This window comes from Trachymyrmex septentrionalis, unplaced genomic scaffold, assembly GCF_001594115.1.
Source record: "Trachymyrmex septentrionalis isolate Tsep2-gDNA-1 unplaced genomic scaffold, Tsep1.0 scaffold8, whole genome shotgun sequence".
Lineage (NCBI taxonomy): Eukaryota > Metazoa > Arthropoda > Insecta > Hymenoptera > Formicidae > Trachymyrmex > Trachymyrmex septentrionalis.
In genome coordinates, this window is record NW_017305987.1 from 2061243 (window position 1) to 2073600 (window position 12358).

Sequence of the window (12358 nt, forward strand, 5' to 3'; positions counted from 1 at the left end):
TTAATATAGTATATAATACTAGTTTACAATATATTATATAATAAATAAATTTTTGTTTCAGAGGAATTATTAGCCCTTCTACAACCATTATCGTATCAGCATTTTTTGATAGAATGGACATTACAAACTTACGCTACTAAAGCAGCTTGAAATGAAAATAACTATTAGGTTGATGCAAAAATAATGTTGAGCTTTTACTTTTTCGATTTGGTTCGAATGACGAATAACTGTTGATTGATTAGTTATTCTCTAATAGTTTTTAATGGATCCGTTTCAATAATTGTCTTCAAGTCGTTGTCAATGGCTGGAGAAGTTATCCCATCTTCATTTTCAAGGATCTCACTCGTTGCTTTCAATCTAGTTTGAACTTGTATAAAAAATTGCTTTGAATTGCTTCTTTTTCATATTTAATAATAATGATAATTAATCACAAAGTTAACACCGAGAACAAAATTACTGACACAATTAATAGAGCGGAATTAATACTTGAAATGATGCAACGTGAACATAATTGAACATAATATTGTAGAATAAAGCTCCAAAGTTTAAAACAATAAATACAACATTTTTGCATCCATCTAATATGATGACGCGGCGGCGACAATAACGACGATAATACAGTTTATTTTGATCGTGATATTCTAAATAATTGTTTGTACATAAAAATATAATCATTAGACAATTATATATTTGTTTTACTAAAAAATAAAACGATTCTGACAAAACGCAATTGATTTTAATCTTACAATTATATCCTAATATTATTTACAACATTTAACACACATACCTAAAATGGCTTAAACGTCCGTTTTTGTTTCAATTCCTGCAATCTTTTTTTGTCCAGTTCGAACTTCTTTCGTAACTCCGCTAAATCTGAAAGAAAAATCACACAAGTTAAACGTAATTCTAAAAAGAATTCTACTATAAATCTTATGAATAATTGTATTTACTCTGTTTTTTTGTCTCACGAATTTGGAAAGTATAGAAATTAAGTAATTGCTTCTTCTTCTTCCGTTGTTCCTCTTTCTGTTGCACCTTGCCGATGGTAGATTCCTTCCTGGATGGAGCAAATTGTCCTCTTTTCTTTCCACCTGTTACAGTTACCCAACCATCGTTATCCTCCTCTGCAGCTTTCTCTTGTGCAATACGGTCCTGTATTTGTTTGTCATACGAAGCTATACATTCTTCAATGTCGTTCTTCATTAATTGTTCGTCGTACAAAGTATCATTATATTCTTTACACCATTCTGTTTAAACAAAAAATAAGTTCAAAAATAATAAGATCCATTTTTTGCAGCCTAAACTTCTTACTTATCATTTGTCTTTTCTTTATTTCTTTTCAAGTGGAGAAAAAAAAAGAAAAATGAACAATCTAAGAAGTTCAGCTGAAAAGAACAGGACGATATTCATAGTCTGTTCTTATTTCAAGACCGTCTTAAGTAATATTTTAAAATACTAATACAATGCTGTCTGATTGATTCACATCTTAATATTGTAATTAAGATGATCCTGAATATAAGGTCTGAATATTGCTCTAAGATTGGTTTTCTATCATTCAACTAGTATAAACTTTTGGAACTTAAAATGAAAGTAAGTGTATATTTGATATTTAATGAAAGCAAAAAAGAAAATTTTCTTGCAGCCTAATGAGAAATAAAAAACAAACCTCAAGTGACACATAAAGTTTGTTTTTCATTCTTGTATTAAAACTGCATTAAATATTCTTTCTTGCTTTTGTCAAATATCGAACATTTTATCTATTTCACTTTAAGTTAAAAAAATATACACTAGTTCAACTACAAAAAACAAACTTATGGATTGCGAGAGATAAATAACTTACTTTCTAATCCTGTGAGGCAAATGCTTTTCTCATTTTTCAATGTAATTACGAAATCTTTTGAAAATTCCATAGCTTTATCTAAGGAGGATTCCTTCTTAAAAACGATATATGCAGTTTTGAACCCTTTCGTATTTGAAAATGTAACAGATTTTACGTTTCCACACAGATTAGCAAACGCATTGCTCAAGCAATCAATGGTAGCGTACGGCGGTATGTTCAACACAAAGAGAGTTCGGTTCCTGGGATATTCCGGTTCCTGATTTCTTATGGAATGTTCCTTGAAAAATAACTGGTGCTTGTCAGAACTGTCCGCGTCAAAGCGAACCCATAACGCTACAAGCCGAAATAATTTCGTTCAAACATAATTCAGGATATGTGTATTTTTAATGTATGCAACAATGACTTACTTTTAAAATTTTTCGCATTCTGTTTACTGGCTTTCGTAACCATCTTTAAGGTCTAACCTTACTAGTGTATTGAATTTATTAAGGTTATGTTCCAAGTTTACTGCCTTGTAAATCTTGTAAATTTTTAATGCACAAATGATCAAACATTACATACACAAATCAAAGATTTCTTTTTTTTATCCCGAGATGTAAAATGTTACATTTAACAAATTAAACTCTCATGAAATCAACCGCAGATGACAAGGCATGGCAGAACATAATGGCTCCTGCACACAGAACGCGGCAACGCTTGTCGCACGGCGAAAGTAATGGACGTGTTCAAGTTGACAAAGCGGCTAGCCTACCTCGCCGAGCAAATAAACATTGGTTGTTACTTACAGATCCAACCAATCATATTCAATCGCTCGGTAAGCATGCCTAGCCGCTTTACCGTCTTGAACTCGCCCATTGGTTCATGCGATAACTTCCGCTGCGCGGTAAGCGTTTTGTGTGCAAGAGCTGTAACATAAGGCTCTGCGCACAATAGAAAAAATAAAGAATAAACAATTTTAACCCATCAGAAATTAGATACATCGGAATACACGATTTCTGATAGGTTAAAATCACTAAGCCATGCGCATAATAGAGGAATTAAGAATAAACAATTTCATTCTCTCTCTCCCTCTCTCTCTCTCTTCAACGATCAAATACATATTTAGTTTGTTTTAAATGCAAAAATTTTTTCAAACAGGAAGGTTGATAAAACAAAGAGAGCTTAGACAAATTATAAAATAAAACCAATGTAAAAAAATTCTCTTATACTATTTCAAAACTTTGAAATAGAACGGACTTTAGGAGGCGGCTTTAAGAGCTGTGTTAGGTTACAGATTTGAAAATAATTTCATATGTTTCAATTTTGGAGGATACATGTAAAGAAAAGAAGAAATTGAAAGTAGAAGATTCGCTTGATGATTTGAAAGCAGAAAAAGAGCTGAAATTCATATAAAGATACACAGGAAAAAATTAATTAAAAAAAATTTCCATTCATAGAATCTAATTCACCAAAAATTCAATTTTCAAATTTGCTGTTGCTTCAGTTTGTTTTATTTTTCATTAAAAAAAAATATTTTTTAATAAATAAATATTATTATAATTAATAATGCCGATATAGAGCCAACACAGGATGTTCGAGTGTAAATTAAGTAATTTACATTATCAAATATCCTGTGCTAGCTCCATATCGGCATTATTTATTGTGATCGATTTAATCCAGTCTATTTCTTTTATTATTTTGTTTAAATATTATTTATTAAAAAAATATTTTTTAATAAATAAATTAATATTTATGCATTTGCCATCTTTTCATTTTTTTTATATAAACTTATCGCTTTCTCCTGTTTCTCTTTTGAATATAAAAAATGTAAACGAGGTGACTTGTTTAAAAGAATCAATTTTTTTCCTAAAGATAAGTAAATAATATACATTATACACAGCGAGTGGAATATTATTTCCTCGTCGTTGTGTTGCAAGTAATCAATTCGATCAACTGGCGAGAATGCGACACATTGCACATGCATACTACATGCCGCGCAAGCGACGTGCACGCAAATGTCAGGGACACGCGAACAATTATTATAGTGCACACTCGACTTCTTTTCATTTTTTATCTATTCTCTAAATTTTTTGGTGAAATCTCATTCTAAAAAGTGAAAACGGAGCTATTCTTGAAAAACAGTGGTTCAATTTTCAATCTTTAAGAAAGAGATGTTATTATTTGGAGTAAAAATCACTCTATAAAAATTGTAGATTAAATTTTCTAGAAAAATGTTCCTTTTTCTTCCTTTTTCTCTTTAATTTTAATACACAAAATCTATATACAAAAAGCATGAGAGAGTGCTGAATAATAATCAATTAGGATGATAAAAAGTAATTAAAGTAATAAAACTTTAGCTCCATTATTATTTTATCTAAATCTCCCGCAATCAAAACTTATATATTCAGGCATTATACTGAAAAAGAAAAAACTAAATTTCAATAAATATTTGTTTGAATAGTTCTAAGTAAATATTTACTAAATGTAAACATACATACATTTATTTGATATAAAAACATTAATTCACTTTCATTAAAAATACATATATATTTAAGTAATTATTTACTGTAATTAAATGTTTACTTAGTACTATTCAATGAAACGTATATTAAGATTTAGTAAATTTTTTCAGTGTAGAAGAAAAAGAGGAAATAGAAAGTATGTATACGGAAGGGAGAATCTACGGCAGCACAAAATTTCGTGTGTGGGAGCATTCCCTTTTTTCTTTTTTCTCAACAATCTCGCGAATGTCGACCCGTTTCGTGTGAATAATCAAATCGATATACAAGTCATGGCACCGGGAAATATTGATCAAAGTGGCCGCTTAACCGCTGAGTACAGTATGCAACTGTAGCGATCGCGGTATAGTAATGTGCGGAGGAACGCTCGTCGCACGAGCTTCGCGCACTCGGAACTCAGTGAAGCTGGGCTTTCTGCTGCTGCTCTTTTCGATCGCGCATCTACCGCTGGTTCGATACGCCGATGCCAAGCTACTCCAGGGCAACTTGATTACATCCAGAGTAATTACCAGAGTAGAATTGATTTTAATAAAATATCAAACGAAACCACGAATCGTTTCACCGGAGTTTCAATCCATGGCACTCTTGTGTAGTCAATATTATTGCGCGACGTGTACCTACGAGCGAAATTTTCAATGAGATTCTACCTGCTGTTAATAAAAAGTTGATTTTCATTAAATAAGTGTGATTTAAAATGCAAATGTAAAGCGAACAATGAAGGCGATAATTAATGTTAAAGTAATAAGAATTGTATTCTCGGAGGGATATAATTGCATTTCTTTTTTATTATTTAAATTTAATGTAGCGTTTTAATTATTTAATGTTTGAATGATCTTGACAAGTCAGAAAGAGAGAGATTGAAAAATTTATAATTAATACACATTTCATTAAAGTGTATTAAAAGACTCTTCAAATGCACTGAAGAAAAGTATAGTTAAAAATATTTTTTAAAAGTATAGAATAAAAATATTTTTTTAAAGTATAGTAAAAATTTTTTTTAAATTAAAATTACATTTAAATTATAAAAAGTAGCTTAAATTATAAACAATAAAAAGATTTTTACAATTGCATGTTTTTACAATCCAATAAACCAACAATAATTAACATCAACGTTATAATTTTACATTCAACGATGTAACTATTATATACTATAAACGTTGTATTCATTTATATTGCTAAGTATAAAATTATAATATCGATATTATAATTTATTATTTATTGGATTGTAAAGACATGCAATTGTAAAAATCTTTTTCATACTTTTTTCTCTCACTTTTTAATGACGTCTTATTGACGTTAAAGACATCATTAAAACGTTATTAAGACGTTATTTGACACTTTACTACTTGAGAATGTGCTTTAAATGTAGTCAATAATGTCCAATACAGATAATGCACAATACTGTTATTATTTTATATTTAAAATAATGACTCCAATGATTTGTAAACCGTTTGAAAAAACATAGAATATAGAATAGCGATAATGTATGACAAATACTTGAAATTGCGATTTTTCAGAACTGGGTATTCCTCGCAAGATTCTGTTTTTTAACGGAGATTGGTACTTTTCAATTCCACTTTCAATTAGGAGGTGAAGAACGCAATTTGAACCTCCTTCTGTACTATGATGGAGGACACCAATGGCCCGCTGTCTATCCTTCCAATAAGACGTGTCAGGAAAAAGAGAGTGTTCTCTCTCTTGAAAGTGGTCAAATAATACCATTAAACACGTCGACGAGAACAAGCTTCGCTTCGGGATGCGTCGAGGGTGACGACGGTATAGTTCGATGCGCTAGCCAGAGAAAATTTATCTCGGCTCGGCCGAGATGGTGGTATATAGTTTTAGCCGATTGTTCCTCCACGAAAGGCTTGAATGTCACGTATTTGATATCGCTGACCAACGCGCAGCCCGGGACATTCTGGAAGGAGCACTTTTCCGCGGACGAATTCTGCAAGTAATTTAACTTTCACGACAATCGGCGAGTCTCAGAGTAGCGTTCCTTAATTGTACCCGTTTTTCGTTTTAGACATACTGCCACTGCTGATACCAACCGTCTGCTTGTATACGATATTCCTCATTCTGAGTCTCTACATAGCGCTGCAATTGCGCTCCAGAAGGCTGTTGCATATATCCTACAAACTGTTCATAGCCTCCCTGCTGTGTCAATTACTGGGAGTGTCATGCGAGCTTTATAATTACATTAATCTTGGTCTGACAGGAGCGTCAGCATTGAATGCTTATTTACTAGGCCAGCTCTTAGAAGCATGTTCCGAGACTCTGTATACAATTCTTATGCTGCTACTCGCTCTCGGTTATACGGTTACCAAAAGTGTCCTTACGGCGTCGCAAATCCGATGGCTTATACTATTTGTCAGTATTACTGGTCTTTGTCAAATGTCGCTGTGTATATATCAATTCGAGGCATTTGATCCAGGATTGGTGTTGTACATTTACGAGTCGCTACCGGGCTATATTTTAATAGCATTGAAATTAATTGCCTGGCTCGTGTTTGTCACTCGTTGTTTTAAGACCGTCAGAAAATTGCATGTGAAGCTCCATTTCTACTCTTCGCTACTTTTCTTGGGATCAGTGTGGTTCCTCTTTCATCCTTTAACAGTATGCATATATATAAAAAATTGTTTCAAACAAAAACTACCAAAAATTATTTTGTTTGAAATAATTGTTTATTCTATATAGAAAATATTCTGTAAAAATAAAACATGTCTTTCTTTTTATTTCTATAGATATTAATCAACACAAAATTCGTAGACGACTGGGTGAGAGAGAGCGTGGCCAAAGGAAGTTCCCTCTTCATTGTCTTCTTGGGTCACATACTGTTTTTATATGTAACTCGACCATCTGTGAATAATAAACGTTTTCCATTCCACATTAGAACATTCCAAGTTGTACCCATAGGTGGTTATGGCCAGGATCACAGCTATGAACCTGCCCGTCGAGCAGCTACCGCATTTACTATTACACGGTCACCAGCTTGTGTTAATCGACCACAAAGTAATTTAGAATAAAAAACAAACATAGTGAATAAATGTGCAACCACTGGTGGAATGCACTGTTAAAGAAGTTATTGCAAAATTGAAATGGCTATTAAAAAAAAATTTTATATTGTCAATATATTTTTTACCATATATAGTGCAATGCAACAAATATATATTTCTGCATTGTGTCTATCAAGATGAAAATCCTAATTCAAATAATAGAGTAATGTTAACAATACCGAATTGCCTCTGGCAAACGTTTGTATATAAGTAGTTCTGAATCTATACAATTGTTCTCTTGTCACGAAGATGTTTATAATAAAGTATGATGCAATTTCATTCCTGCTTCTTCTTATTTTGAAGTAAATTTATCCTGCAGAAAAAAAGCTGAACATAGAAAGCTTTTAAGTATATATATTGCTATTAATTTCCATTTTCATATTTTCTTATGTACATTGTACCAAAAGATTTAAGAGTAGATTGTTCAATGAAAAAATCTACAATAATTATTTACACAATAATTCGTATTGTATTCAGGTCCCATTGTACATTCTAAGACTATTATTACTACTTATCAATCACAAGAACCGTCTAACCAACCGTCTCTCCATCTTTGATTCACTAGTTTACAATCAAATTCTGGTTTTCCAAGTTTCTTGTTGACTTCATTATGAATTCTGCACAGCCATTGGCTCAATTTTTCCTGCGATCCGGTCTGCGGTGGCGAGTGTTTCAATTGCTCCTGCAGATCTTCTGCGCATATATGGCAAGGGTAAAATTTGGAAAATGTATGAAAGAAGCTGTTCATGTCAGCCTTTTGTTTCTCGCTTGGACGATCAGGATAATACGCCGCCATAGTATGCAAGAAGGCCCAAGTCTTCGAACCCAATTCGTCCTTGTCCAAAGGACAATCCTGTCGAATATTACTGTTCTTTGCATTTGGTGTTTGCTCTGGTTTCTTTTGTACTTCCTGAAATAAAAGTTTATACAAATTGCATGCCTGTCCTTTTTAAATAAACTTCTTGGATTCTTTACCTTCTCTCTTTTCTTCTCTATTATTTATTGAATTATCAATACTCAAATATTGGATTAATGCCATCTTTATTTGTGTACACAATTTGATTATTGATAGTTCAATGAATAATTGCGCCATTTATCGTTGCTAACTCTCATTAGCCTACTATATTATTTCTTTATATTGTTGAAAATTAGAGAGTCCTAATAGAATTTTTATTATTATAAGTATGTTTTTTTTTTGGCTGAATTTCTCACATGGTTCATCTATCCTGTTTTTCTTTTTGCATTTTCGTATTAAAAAGAAAAAGAAAAAAAATCAAATTCAGCCGAAAAAAGAATAGATCTATTATAATGACGTCACAGTAAATTTATAATAAAAAGCAAGAATAATTGTCTCTAAGAAATAGGATAAGAATAATTATCTCTGATGAAATAAGCTCTGAAACTTGAGTAATAGCAACAAAATTGATGATAAGCCTCAATAAAATTGTCAATAAATTACCGATTTACCTTCTCCGAGTCGTAGACTTCTTTCTGGCGTTTCGCCCACGTCCGAAAGTCCACACAAGCGCGACAGGGTTTCTCCTGTGGCATTGTCTCGTTCGTTCCGTGCACGAAGATCCTCAAGTGTCACCGCAGGCAGGTTGACGTAACTGTCACGTGCGACATAACCTCTAAGTCCACTCGCGAGACGAAACTTTCAACGCTTAGAACCTCTTATCCTTGCCTTTGTGCGTTTACAATAAAATCACACATGATGTAGGCGAGACGAAACGAATTCGTGATAATAAAAGACATGTCTCTATAATACTGGAATTTTTATACGATCGCCGGTCCCACAGCGGACGAACCACTCCATAATGCAATCTGATCTAACTCTAACCTAATGGTGCCGAATTATATACCGGGTGATGCGCGAAAATACGTTATATTAATAAACAATATTAATTTCTATCGTCGTCAAAACTATGGTTACACGCCAGATTTTATTAATTATTTTATAAAACGTTTTAGCCACTAATAAAAAAAATATGATATCTGTTACTTTTGCGGCCAGTAAATCTTTTGTTATTAAGCTATATTTTTATGTTATGGTGTATATCTTATCCGGTAGTAAAATGCATTAACGCTCTCTCGAGAGATGTATCTTGTTCACGATGACAATAAAAAGTCCCGTTTTTCATATCGTTACACTTGCGCAACAACTTTAAATTAGGCTTAATATCCTAGCAAAGCTAAGGTTATGTAAAAATTGTTGTGCTTTCTGTTATCTCGGAGAAGTTATCGCGATTAAATATCCCAGCAAACGAAAATGGATTGGAAATTTTCAATCCATCCGAATCCGTATTTTATAAAAATAGATTGGATTCCAAATTATAACAAATTTTTATACATGTAAAAGTTTAAATAAATTAAAGTAGTAATACTTACATAAAATTCTATATTTATTATTTTAAAACTTTATACAAAAAATTACGCTGTATATTAAAGAAAATATATTAATATAAAATATACATAAAAGCGATTAATTTATTAATTAAAAATAAGGAATTTACATATGTAACATTTATTGCACATATTTACGTAGTTCTTTTTATGTCTCTTTTAAGTATTAAATGAAGTAGATTTCATGACATATTTTTACGGTACTTTTTTTTAACTCAGTTGAATTAAAACGAAAAAATTTTTATTTATAATTCTGAATAAAATAGTCTTTATGATGCATTTTTAAAAAACAAGAATGGATTGAAATGAATTGAAACGAATTCAGATTTTCAGAAATATTGATTCACGAATGATAAAATAAAATCCTGAATGCATTTTTATTCCTTTATAGAAATTGGATGGAGCATATCTCTATTCCTTTTAATCTAAAAATAATATTAGCTTTTTCTGTGCATTGTGAATACTGTTTAATTCAAAATTTTGAATAGGAAATACAGTTTTTCAATTTTTGCATCCAATTGAATCCAATTAAATCCAAAAAAAGTATTGGTTATTTAAAATACGCATTCGGATAAAAAAAATTTCAATCCATTTTAATCTATTCTCATTTACTGGGTGAAACAATGGATTTTCTACTCACAATTTTGAATTAAATAATATTCATGACCCATTTTAAGAAAATGGGCCATTAAAAAATAAACTTTTTTTATTCAATTGGATTAAAAAACTGCATTTTCTATTCAAAATCTTTAATCAAGCAGTATTCATAATGCACAGAAATGGCCGATATTATTTTTAGATTCAACTGGATTAAAAAACTGCATTTTCTATTCAGAATTTTAAGTTAAGCAGTATTCACGATGCATACAAAATACTATAATATTATTTTTAGATTGAAAAGCATAGAAAAATATAGAAATATACTCCATACCATTCCTATAAATGAATAAAAATGCCTTCAAGATTGAGAAAAAATAGACATTTGTTTTATGTAGTTCCTATAAATAAATAAAAATGCATTCAGGATTGTAAAGGATTCATTTTAACATTCATTAATCCGTATTTCTGAAAATCTGAATCCATTTTAATCCATTTCAATTCATTCTCATTTGCTGAGACGCCAAATTGATTTTAGAATTAGAATTGTCAACGAGAAAACTTGAATTCTATAATAACCCATCATAAAAAAGTATCTAAGAAAAAAGAATTCGTTTAACTTATCGTTTTTAACGTCGTATCTTCTTTCTGCTAAGAGGAAGTTTATGTTGTTATAAATGTTACTGTGATATTAAATACATTATGCAATTTTTTATATTATATGAGATGTTTTAGATTATCTTAAAGGGAGATTAAAACGATAATATTGTTGCCTTTTGCGGTGTCAAGCAGAAATATTTCTACTTCAACCCTTGTGAATAGATAATTAAATTGAATCGACTGAAAATAGTGAATAACAGCGAGGCAAACTATGATGGAGGGTAGATCACCACGTTGCATACACATGTACAACAAGTGCGGGATGGGATACATCGGTGAGATAATAAATGAAAGATTACATAAAAAGATATCATAATTTTATAGGAAATTTATCTAAACATTGCTATACGTATTATTCAGATGATAGAATTTTAGTTGTTATAAGAAGCGAAAAGAAAAAGGTTCGTTGGATTAAAGCAGCAACAGGTCCCTAAAATTTCCAAGTTTGATAGCAACAATCTCTCGTAGACGACAACAGCACACCTCTAAGTACAAGAATACAGGTGCCTATTCCACACATACTCCGAACGAAAATGAAAGAAAAGACTCACAGCAAAAGAGCAGATTATACTAAATTAATAACGATTGCATTAAGATTCGTGTAGTGTATCTATCTTGTTAAGCATTGTAATATGTATTAAATATTTTAATAAAATGTTAATATTGTACTTAGTATTTTTCGCAAAACTTGTAATATGGTGTATTACTCATGCATCTCTGTGTATTTTATTGTATATTAATATTTTTTAATAATAAAATTACCACATTCAAACCTATTTTTTGTTGTATACGCACTAGGGGTACGTTTCACTTAATACACATTTGCAACGTTCGCGTCATCATATCATCTCATTCTTGTTCAATGCTTAAGATAAGAAGGACGAAATGATATCGCGTATCCTATGTATATATATGCTGCGATTTTGGTATTTAAGTATAACACTGGCAAATTAAACTTTAGTTCAATTATCAGCCACGTGATGTCTATTACTTTTTGTATTTAAGTGATTATTTAAATTAATTGTCAAAGTTATATATTATGTTAATTGATTTATGATATTTTTATTACAATAAAATTTTAGCAAATTGCATAACTTTAATTCTTCGCCTTTAAATAGGATTTATTATCAAATTTGTCTGCATCGAATTCGGAAATCAAATTGGTAATGCGAATAATCCTTCAGTTCCCGAAAGCACTTATTTATGATACAATTCCTATATAAGAATAGAATATAGATGAGCATTTCGGATCCTCTGTAGAGGTAGAGAGAGAGAGAGAGAGAGAGAGAGAGAGAGAGAGAGAG

The 12358-nt window shown here is 31.2% G+C and overlaps 4 protein-coding genes and 1 pseudogene across 5 annotated transcripts in view; 3 read left to right on the forward strand and 2 right to left on the reverse strand.

Moving 5' to 3' along the window:
- Positions 1-169, forward strand: part of LOC108754512 (uncharacterized protein C7orf26) — a 2201-nt gene extending 2032 nt beyond the window's left edge. The window contains exon 4 of the mRNA XM_018496874.1: positions 62-169. Within this exon, the coding sequence (XP_018352376.1) occupies positions 62-150 (89 nt within the window). The 3' untranslated portion in view covers positions 151-169. The remainder of the gene's footprint in view (positions 1-61) is intronic.
- LOC108754513 (ribosomal RNA-processing protein 7 homolog A) overlaps positions 1-2506 on the reverse strand; it is an 8101-nt gene extending 5595 nt beyond the window's left edge. Inside the window, exons 1-5 of one of the 2 annotated variants that reach the window (XM_018496875.1) lie at positions 2248-2506; positions 1841-2173; positions 951-1247; positions 788-873; positions 291-367 (exon numbers count right to left, since the gene is read on the reverse strand). In XM_018496875.1, the coding sequence (XP_018352377.1) occupies positions 788-873; positions 951-1247; positions 1841-2173; positions 2248-2290 (759 nt within the window). In that variant the 5' untranslated portion in view covers positions 2291-2506 and the 3' untranslated portion in view covers positions 291-367. Of the gene's footprint in view, positions 1-290; positions 368-787; positions 874-950; positions 1248-1840; positions 2174-2247 lie in introns of those variants that run through there. The other variant, XM_018496876.1, reaches the window with a different exon arrangement.
- Positions 2507-4532: 2026 nt separating this feature from the next.
- Positions 4533-7702, forward strand: LOC108754441 (transmembrane protein 145-like). The gene is made up of 4 exons (XM_018496714.1): positions 4533-4839; positions 5856-6288; positions 6365-6954; positions 7083-7702. Exons 1-4 carry the CDS (start codon positions 4690-4692, stop codon positions 7362-7364), a joined length of 1455 nt encoding a protein of 484 aa, XP_018352216.1. The 5' UTR covers positions 4533-4689; the 3' UTR covers positions 7365-7702.
- Positions 7703-7840: 138 nt separating this feature from the next.
- On the reverse strand, positions 7841-9334 carry LOC108754444 (FAD-linked sulfhydryl oxidase ALR). Its single transcript, XM_018496717.1, has 2 exons — positions 8862-9334; positions 7841-8304 (listed from the first exon to the last, which is right to left on the reverse strand). Exons 1-2 carry the CDS (start codon positions 8943-8945, stop codon positions 7909-7911), a joined length of 480 nt encoding a protein of 159 aa, XP_018352219.1. The 5' UTR covers positions 8946-9334; the 3' UTR covers positions 7841-7908.
- Positions 9106-11663, forward strand: LOC108754395 (annotated as a pseudogene).
- Positions 11664-12358: the final 695 nt, after the last annotated feature.

Bases quoted from the DNA above. Each gene is read 5' to 3' on its own strand.
- LOC108754441 (XM_018496714.1), top strand. From the start codon at position 4,690: ATGTGCGGAGGAACGCTCGTCGCACGAGCTTCGCGCACTCGGAACTCA. The intron at 4,840-5,855 runs GTAATTACCAGA...GCGATTTTTCAG, and splicing joins GCAACTTGATTACATCCAGA to AACTGGGTATTCCTCGCAAG. The intron at 6,955-7,082 runs GTATGCATATAT...TTATTTCTATAG, and splicing joins TCCTCTTTCATCCTTTAACA to ATATTAATCAACACAAAATT.
- LOC108754444 (XM_018496717.1), bottom strand. From the start codon at position 8,945: ATGCCACAGGAGAAACCCTGTCGCGCTTGTGTGGACTTTCGGACGTGG. The intron at 8,305-8,861 runs GTAAATCGGTAA...CTTTTATTTCAG, and splicing joins AAGTCTACGACTCGGAGAAG to GAAGTACAAAAGAAACCAGA.